The sequence below is a fragment of the Orbicella faveolata genome, unplaced genomic scaffold (genome assembly GCF_042242905.1).
Source record: "Orbicella faveolata isolate gen_17 unplaced genomic scaffold, um_ofav_v1 contig_35, whole genome shotgun sequence".
Lineage (NCBI taxonomy): Eukaryota > Metazoa > Cnidaria > Anthozoa > Scleractinia > Merulinidae > Orbicella > Orbicella faveolata.
In genome coordinates, this window is record NW_028301564.1 from 29,255,785 (window position 1) to 29,265,914 (window position 10,130).

Below are 10,130 nucleotides of genomic sequence, written 5' to 3' on the forward strand. Positions count from 1 at the left end.
ATCTTGCTTTTCTACGAATAACAGGAGATTTCTCTATCTGTTGCCATACAGTACCGATGGCAGGGACAAAACAAATAAAATTTGAAACGGTATGTTGCCATGGTGCAAAAGGTCGCGCAATACTGATAAATTTCAAACTGGAAATTTTTGACGTTTTCGTGATGAAAAGATTGTTATAAATTTACATGTAAAATATTGCTTGAAACCCAGTATTGAACTTGTTATTACAAGATCGACGGACAAAATCAAATATCTCTGGCAGTGTAAGGATCCTTAACTGCATTTGCAATCATACGATTACCTATACTGCATTTAATAATTGCTTGCTGGGCACACATAAAATCTACATGACCAATGTGCTACAAGTATCTCATGTTTTGTACGTCTTGTGTGAAGACAGAACTCGAGATTTTGGTCGGTATTTGGCACCATGTGTCACATGAGCGTCATGCCAACACACAATCTCGTCTGCAGAGCCTCCCATTCCTTTTAGCAGGCGGGACCATGGCGCGAAGAAGAGATGGCTCTAGAGGAACAGAAGTTGATTGGCTAAATTCTTGAGCTACTGGAGTTTGACTTTCGTTGCCGAAAATACCCACTGCTTGATCTCCAAAATAATTTACAGCACCCACTGACCTCGACAGATTCTGGCTAAAAACGGCATCCATATATATGTTTCACTTTTGATCAGGTGATATTTTACTTCTAACAGTCTGTTCCTGTTAATTTGTGCAAAAGAAATATGTGATCGTTTACCCACCCTTCAGTCATGGATTTCATGTGTAGGCCATCATCCTCGTCCCAAATTAGCCGTCGTGGAATGGGCACGGGGAAAAGGTGACTGTGTTGATACATGATTTGTTGGCCAAACTATTGGATTTAGATTTTCGTATTTTAACGCTGATTTCTTTCCAGAAAGGCTCTAATAGACTAGATCTTAGCACGAGGAATAAAACACAAATAGCGGTTTTATTCCTCGTTAAACTACGATGGCCCAAGAACAAAAGCCTTTAGATCTTAGCACCTATAGACCCGCCTGTCGCTAGGAAGAATTTTCACTGTAATACTACATGCTCTAGCTCACAACACGCAGGTAGCCAAGCTTATCCGAACAAAAGCGAAAAAACAAAACAAAAAAAAACCAGGACACAACAACAGCTAGCGACCACAACAAGTAGCTTTATTTGTACGACCAGTGAAAACGGTATTATAAAGCAGTACATCTGTGAATTGCTCAGTTACGACGAGCTTCATTTGAAAGCGTTTGTTTTCTGGTGAAAGTATGGCATGGATAACCTCCAGGTTATCCATGCTTCCGGAACTCTCGGAGAGGAATATTGGTCAAGAGAACTCACAAGGCACGATTTCACAAAAAGTAATTCAGACAGCAAATTCTGTCATTGGTGAGGTTGCCTTAGGACAAATAACTCCACTACGGGTGAAGATGCTTTCGGAAAGTAACCAAACCTCTGCTTTTCTCTTCTTCATCTTTAAAGATTCTCAGTGAATTCTTTTCTCGTTAATTTCCAGTTCACTAGTTCTTTCTGCCGCGAGTCTGAAAATTCAAATTGACGTTGCCAGGAGCCCATGACGTTACTTATCAATGGCCCCGATCAATTGCATCGAACAAGTAAAGGCTATTACGGAAGAGCTTTCACTTGACCAGAAAATATGATATAAATAGTCCTCGTTTTAGTGGATAGTTTATTAGTAACCATAGCAACGTCTTGACGAGCTTCATTTCAGACAGTCAAAGGAAGGAAGTCCTAGAAGTTTTGATATTGTCGGGATATTAAATACGGCAATAACTCACTGACTGTTTGTTTAATATTCAGTTAATGTAAATCTAAAGGAAGCAATGAATTCGGTTTTTCCGGTAGAGCAAAATTAATTTCTGGGTGAATGTCAAAACGGACTGTTAATTTCATTTGCGTTTAACAAATAATACGTTGTTTTATTTCAGTATCACGAAATCTTGGGAGAAATAAAATAATGAATTTCACTTTGGTAGAAACCAGAAAACAATGGAATCTCAGTTCAAAATTTGGGGAGAAACTGAAAAACGAAATATATCAGTTTGGTAACGATTCCCTGCGGAAAAACCGGGGAAACGAATCGTAAGTGATGTATTTTCAGGGAAACCGAAGAACGACGAGTCATTTTCTTAGCTATCTTTAAATCTCGTTAGGTAAGAAGGACGAAATATCAGTTTCGTATCGTGGACGGAATATCATTTGCATTCATCACGCTTGAGAAGGCATAACTGTACTACATGGTATTAACCTCAGGTATAAGACAGAGCTCTAAGAAGAATAATACTTCAGCTTCGTCATGAACTCTACATTGACTACAATTGAGGTGTTTGCTGAGCAGTTAAAAAGCCGATCGACTGGCGTTCGAGTAACAGAATCCCTCTTTATGTTGCTGATCAACTTTGTTTCTTTTACCGGAAACCTTCTGCTTGGAATCGCAGTCATCAAAAACCCGAATCTTCGCAGAACTGTTCCAAACATGTACATTATAACTTTGGCTGTTTCAGACTTCCTCATGTCTTTGCTGGGGATTCCATTTTCAGTGGCTTCTCTTATCGTTGGAAAATGGCCTTTAAACAACTTTGTATGCCAGCTTCAAGGATTCTGGATTCTTTTGATGTGCGCCGTGTCGTTACAAACTTTAGCCCTGACCGCTGTAAACAGGTATTTTCGAATTGTTCGTTCGCGCACGCTGTATCAGAAACTCTTCAACATGAAGACAACAAAAGTAACAATCGTGATTCTGTGGATAGTGGCTTTTTTTGCACCTCTTCCGTACGTTGCAGCTGGACACGAGTTTTTCTTTCATACTGGAAAGGTGTTCTGTGCGCACGACGCTGAAAGCCTGTCTCATGGTTACGGAGCTTATCTGGTTCTCGTTTATGTGGCCATCCCCTTAATTATCATAATAACTTGTTACACAAGAGTTTTCATCGCAGTGCGTAAACACAACCTTAAGTTTCAAGTTAGAAGAAACCAGCATGATCGCCCGACCGAAGGCAGACTGTCAGTAGATGAAGTAAATGTTACCTATGTTCTTCTAGTCGTTGTGATAGGTTTTCTAACTTGCTGGACTCCTGTTATGGTAATCGATATGATCGACTTTATAAACGCTGACTGGAAGCTGAAACGACAAGTGTATGTGAGTTACACTTGTTTTGGATTTGCCAGCACTTCGCTCAACCCCGTCATATACGGCATCATGAATCGTTCCTTTCGCGCGGAATATTTCAGAATTTTGTCATCCTTGAAGAAGTGCTTTTTAAGATCGCAGAAGCAGTGTGAAGTTCAAACTGTTTCAGGACGGACAGCTGGTGGTGGTAGTAATGTAGCTTTGACTTGCAGATAAAACGAAACTGAATCAGTGTTTTCTTTGTGTAATTTTTCTAGCAGTCTTTCTACTAGTAATTAAACCTTTTACACTGTAATTATAAAACAGATCAATTGTCTAAGTTGCTCACTCTGAAAACAGGAAACTCTCAGTAGCCTCATTCCGACACGTTTTAAAACAAATTGACGTCAGTTAATAATCATGAATCTCGTCATAACATTGTCAACGTAGCTGTGGATCCACAGACTGCTTTGACAATGTTATGATGAAATTCATTGTTAATTGCAGGACAGACGCATGAAAAACTGACGTCGATTTGTTTTTTATAATAACAAATCGCATAAATTATAAATTCATGTGTCTGTTCGCCGGCTTATTGACAATGAAAATTAGCCAACGAGCGCGCGGCAATTTCTGAAGTTATCTTTAAAAAAGATTCTTCGAAAGAACTCACCAGAGGAATATTCTGTTTACGGTAGGAGAAAATTTTTAGTTTCTAAATTTTTGTCGAACGCTTTTAAGCCTGGCAAGATTTGACGTTTTAGTATAACCGTCGTCATAAATAATTTCTGATCAAGTTTTGTTGCATGCAACATCTTTTAACCAGTACAGTATAGTGACAATGTACTGATGAACGTTTCAAATTTCAGTCTAAGAAATAACTTGTAATTGTAGCAGTCGGAGTCGTGACTTAGTACTCAAATGTCTATCAACTATTTAATCATGATCAGTCTAAGATAGTTCTTGGAATGCCTTGAAAAATATTGGGCTTTGTCTCCCTTCTCTAAAAATGTTGTGTATCTCTTCCACAGCCGGCTAATGTCACAAAAAGGGTTGTAGTTGTCATCGTGATGAAGTGTAATAATAATAAAGAAATATCGATTGTCTCACGATGTGGTCACTTGTGTTGAAGATCGCGACGTTTTCACGAATACTGCTAGACGATGAGATCCACTTGTTATGCGTCACTTATAAAGCACGATGCTCCGCTGCGATTGGTTGGTTTCAACAGCTGTGATTGGGCATTTCGATCTGGGGACGAGGTAGTGCATTCTTCATAGGTGGTTTATTTGCGACAACAAACCACAGCACCTGATTCTTACCCAGGCCCGTTAGATTTTGCTTTAAACAGCGGGAAAACGAGAACGTTGATTTACAGTCCCATAATTCTAAGCGCACGGAGAACTAATGAAGCAGACATTCCACATTTGGGACATTACGATTAGTTGTCGGAAACGTCCGCAGCGAAAAGGTCAAGTTGTTATTATAAGTTCAGTGAAATTTGAAATGTAGAAATTAAAACTTAGTGAAGACAAGAAACGTGGACTTAATTATGAGCAAGCTTGAGGTGGAGATTGGAGATTACCAGTTATAAAAAAAGTACACGATCTTCCAACTTTAAAGGAGCTCAGTCGCGGTATTTTGAGTTATTCTGGCCACAGACAAAATTACTTTTAAATGGTAGGAAACCTGAAAATAATAGTTTTTTAAATTAATTCTTTGATACTTTCAGTTTTCTTGTTTTAAATTTTTATAATCAATTTTTTGCAAGAGCCTATAGTCTAATAAGAAATAACACATAAACTGCGGTGACAAACATGACAATCAAAGTATGTTAGAAAACAAGACTATGGTCTTACCCAGTCCCTAAACTCTTTGTTCTCCCATCTGGGTTCAACACACTCCTCTCGATCCCCCTCCTCACCCCCCCGCCCCCGACCAGACAAATCATTCCTCCCTACTTTTTTCGTCGACTACGTGACCAAAAGAAAAAGGCTGCCGTTTGTGTTAAGCGTTTCTGATTGGTTGCTGTTAGTTTTTCTCGTTTTTAATTGGTCACGTGGTATTATCAATTTCTTCTGATGCAAAAAATGCAACTGACAAACAGGTTTCTACATCCGGACTATTCTGATGGAATCACTTCGTAATAATAACATATTTACACATATGACAAAAAAAAAATAACTCCAGACATGACATACAGCAGATTCGTTAAGTGGAAAGGAAATTATTAAGTTCAAAAGCCGCTCTCTATGAAAAGAAACTGGCTCGGGGTCATTTTTTAACTTTTCCCCCTTTTTCCCCAAACGATAGACCAACTTTGAATTGCAGCTTTGTAATTTTCATAAGAAACGATTTGGAAATACATGAGACAAGAAATATAAGTGATAGAAACCGACGTTTCGGTGCATCTTGGCACTCTCTTATGCAAATTCGCTTCAACTTAGCCTCTTCACAAACCGCTTTTTATCTTTAATTATGTAACCTTGATAATGGCGCAAGATGCACCGAAACGTCGGTTTCTATCACTTATATTTTTTGTAATTTTCGCGCAAAGAAATAAAAAAAATTAACAATTAGCCTAAGACAGTAAATTATTCCGTAAGCCCTTTTTTCTCATTTTGCCATTGTTTCTAATGTACTAAGGCCCCTTTCTAAAACAAAACAAAATACTGTATTCCCTTATTTTAATGACTGGTTTATCAGAAGCCACAACTCAACACTGAGATAAAAAGAGGTCACTGCCGAGAAAACCTATGATAATGGGGTTTATCAGTTCTTTTGAGTGTTACTAAAAAAGCAGTCTATTTAATTTTACGTGACAAAAAGTACTTAATTTACACCTCGCAACAAAACAGCGATGGTGCAATGTTGTACAAAAGCAAATATTAGAAATGACACAATTCTGAAGTAGGAAAAATATAACAATTATTTAGCACGGGTTGTCGGATATGCATGTTATTCATATTTGTACTTGAGTTTTCGAAACTTTCCATAGAGTTTATGTTACGACATGTTGATAACTAAGGATTATTTTCAATTTTTTCGGTGAAATATGTTAACATGACAGCAATAAGTAAAGCTTTCAAGTTAAGAAAACAACTTTCTGATAAAACAAATATAAAAGCTTTACGTTTAATTAAGACTTCACATCAAATTCAAGGGTTTTCCGCAAGAAACTTGAGCGTTGAAGAACTAGCTGATCTCACGTCAGTTAGATCTGGCGGGGAATCTTTCCCTTCTCAATCATTTTGGAAAACGTTATCTTTTCGTATCGCTTAATTTGCATTGTTGGCTGAGATTATGAAGTGATCGAATTGAACCTAAGTGACAGGATATTTCCTAAAGGCTAGGACGGAAATGACGGAAGCCTTTTAAGCAATACAAATCAACAAGCATCCAGGCAGAAACCTGAATTGTCATTTCCCGCAGTTGAATGTTGAAACAGTAATTGTACAACCTGATCTACTCTTACACTTTGAAACGGTTACAGAATGCCGGATTTCCAAGGTCTCACCGAGTTGAATCAAAGCTCACCAGCGATTGACACCTTCGCATGGGAGTTAAAGCACCGCTCCATTTTTACAAGAGTTTTAGAATCCTTCTTTGTGTTGTTGATCAACTTTGTTTCTTTTACCGGAAACCTTCTGCTTGGAATCGCAGTCATCAAAAACCCGAATCTTCGCAGAACTGTTCCAAACATGTATATTATAACTTTGGCTGTTTCAGACTTCCTCATGTCTTTGCTGGGGATTCCATTTTCAGTGGCTTCTCTTATCGTTGGAAAATGGTCTTTAAACAACTTTGTGTGCCAGCTTCAAGGATTCTGGATTCTTTTGATGTGCGCCGTGTCGTTACAAACTTTAGCCGTGACCGCTGTAAACAGGTATTTTCGAATTGTTCGTTCGCGCACGCTGTATCAGAAACTTTTCAACATGAAGACAACAAAAGTGACAATCGTGATTCTGTGGATAGTGGCTTTTTTTGCACCTCTTCCGTACGTTGCAGCTGGACACGAGTTTTTCTTTCACACTGGAAAAGTTTTCTGTGCGCACGACGCTGAAAGCCTGTATGAAGGTTACGGAGCTTATCTGGTTCTCGTTTATGTCCTCATTCCTCTAATTATTATCGTAACTTGCTACACAAGAGTATTCATTGCTGTGCGGAAGCATAATCATGCAACATTCCGACAATCACGGATCCACCCTCCAGCAAGAGAACAGCCTACACACATGTCTATCACGTTAAGACTCTCAGTAGATGAAGTGAACATTACCTATATGCTTCTAGTCGTTGTGATAGGTTTTCTAACTTGCTGGACTCCTGTTATGGTAATCGATATGATCGACTTTATAAACGCTGACTGGAAGATGAAACGACAAGTGTATGTGAGTTACACTTGTTTTGGATTTGCCAGCACCTCGCTCAACCCCGTCATATACGGCATCATGAATCGTTCCTTCCGTGCAGAATACTTGAGAATTTTAACAGTGTTTAAGAGACGCATTTTCGGGTCAGAGTTAAATGCTCAAAGAGTTGATCAGGTGCAGGCTGCAACTGTTCAAAATGCATACGCATCCTGCATCTGTTAACTCTATAAATCACTTTTAGCGAGACATTCTTACGTGTATGGTTGTCGGTTAGAACATACAACTTCGTTGGCCGTGTATTTTACTCTGTGTTATTTGGCATGTACATATGTAATGTACGGTTTCATAATAATAATAATAATAATGATAATAATAATGATAATAATAATAATAATGATAATAATAATAATAATAATGATAATAATAATGATAATAATAATAATAATAATGATAATAATAATAATGATAATAATGATAATAATAATAATAATAATGATAATAATAATAATAATGATAATAATAATAATAATAATGATAATAATAATAATGATAATAATAATAATGATAATGATAATGATGATGATGATGTTGATGATGGTGCTGGTGATGATGTTTTTAATGGTAATAATAATAATAATAATAATAATAATAATAATAATAATAAGTGTTTTGGGCACATTTAGAAAACTCAATGCGCTCACATTACTATATAAGAAAAAATGAATTAGTTAAAACCTACACAATGTTTCCTATAACAGTAATAAGTAAAATAAATGAAAGAGTAATTTAAAAATTAGGTGACATGAAAAGTTCCTCATATAATAAATCAAAAATAAAATTTCCAAAACAACAATGTTTTTCTCAAATATTCAAAAGGGTAATATACATGCCAGCTTAATCTGGTCGAATTAGATTACAAGTATAAATCTCCTAAAAAGCTCAAAATGGCCAATTCCCTCTATGAAACGCGCCTGCAGGGAATCATGGTAGTTGTATTCGTCACCTTGGACTGGATGTTTATTTTGATGAATACAACTGCCCCTAAACCCTGCAGGCGCGTCTCCTAGAGAGAGTTGGCCATTGCTAAAAAGTAATTTAAAGCAATAGAACTGATAAAAATAAATAAAGGCCGATGTAATCACGAAGGATTTTCCAGTGGTTATGACCTTGTTATCGTCAGTTATGGAGCTAATGTATCGCTAGAGACCTCTGACGCCCAGTTGCGTGATTGCCTGCATAAATGATGAGGTCATTTGCCAATAACTCTGCCAGAAAGCCAGATAAGTTTTGAATTTATTTTGGATGCAAACTCTTCAGGCTTTACACGGCATCCAGGAGCTCAGAGCAGTCTATGATATGCTGTCTCTAGACGCCAGAGGCTTGCAAGATCTAGTATGACAAGAGACGATTTTCTAGATCATAGTCTTTTGAATATCACAATCAATCACAGTAAGAAATTTTTAACGCCTATTTTAAAGGAAGAAGACAAAGTTGGAGTTGTGCGGACGGCTAACGGAAGAACATTCCACCTGTCTGCAGTTCTATTAAAATAACTATGTTAACAGAAAAACACTCGTCCGGCTCCTGTCCTAGCATAATTCTTTTTGAGTTTGGGGCCCTCAATCTGTCTTAAAGTATAGCGGTTTTCCCTCGAGTGAGGTATAATAAAACTACATTTTTAGCTCGATAAGTCTAACCTAATAGGAATATCGCATCAGTCCAGGAGCCCTAAATTGAGTGCATGCCATTCCTCTTACTCACCCCCAGAAGTCGAGTGGAGAAACTCGAGCTTGGCCATAAAACTCTCCACGACGCTCAACGCTAAACCCTAACCCTAAGAATTACCGGGTGCCAGTTAAAAAATTTATGAGTCTATAAGCTTAAGGTGGCTCCCTATAGCTTTACGATCGCACGAGCGCTGAGGTAGTAATCTGCGCGCGCTCAAAGGAAAACGTCAGTGTTTTTCGATATTTTATTACGTCAACATGAACACAAAAAACAAAACTGACAGTGAATTTTCTCGCGTTTCCTTCGGTGAAATTCCGTTAAATTTAGCAGATTGGTAGTAAATATTTTACTTTAGTCGGAGCTCGTTTTTCAGGGAAATCTATACGACCAGATTTTTTGCAGCGGTAAGAGACATAAATTTGAAAATATCGAAAAAAACTGCCTTTACAAACCCTACTTTTTTCGTGTTTAAAATTCGTTCACCACTGGAAGCGATGTGATGTAAAAATTTTGGAAGATTTCACCGAAGAAAATTCATGAAAATCACAAATAAAGCCATAAAAACAGTAAAAAACACATTTGTTTGGGCATTTAAAATTAAAGACTAAATCCCAAAATTTTAACAGAGATGATAGCAAAATACTATTTAATCATTGCTTATTATATGTAATAAGTTTGAGAGGACTAGGTGTGAAAGCGAAAACATAATACTTGCGTGCGCAACGCCATAAGTGATTACCCTATGGAGACACCTTAATTAAACGAGATACTTACAAAAGTTTCTCCAGTTCCCGCCAAACCTTTCTTTTGCGACAGGTCGTGACTCCAGTTCGTTCCCAGATCTCAAGGAGAGTTAATTATTGCGGTTTTCCTCAAAAATGAATGCGC

The 10,130-nt window shown here is 37.5% G+C and overlaps 2 protein-coding genes across 2 annotated transcripts; both read left to right on the forward strand.

The window, feature by feature from the left end:
* Nucleotides 1–239: 239 nt before the first annotated feature.
* Nucleotides 240–4,253, forward strand: LOC110056446 (melatonin receptor type 1C-like). Its single transcript, XM_020762926.2, has one exon. The coding sequence runs from the start codon at nucleotides 2,332–2,334 to the stop codon at nucleotides 3,379–3,381; it is 1,050 nt and encodes a 349-aa protein (XP_020618585.2). The 5' UTR covers nucleotides 240–2,331; the 3' UTR covers nucleotides 3,382–4,253.
* A 1,958-nt stretch (nucleotides 4,254–6,211) lies between these two features.
* Nucleotides 6,212–8,771, forward strand: LOC149104154 (melatonin receptor type 1B-B-like). Its single transcript, XM_089274374.1, has one exon. It carries the CDS (start codon nucleotides 6,639–6,641, stop codon nucleotides 7,734–7,736), a length of 1,098 nt encoding a protein of 365 aa, XP_089130500.1. The 5' UTR covers nucleotides 6,212–6,638; the 3' UTR covers nucleotides 7,737–8,771.
* The last annotated feature ends 1,359 nt before the right edge of the window (nucleotides 8,772–10,130 follow it).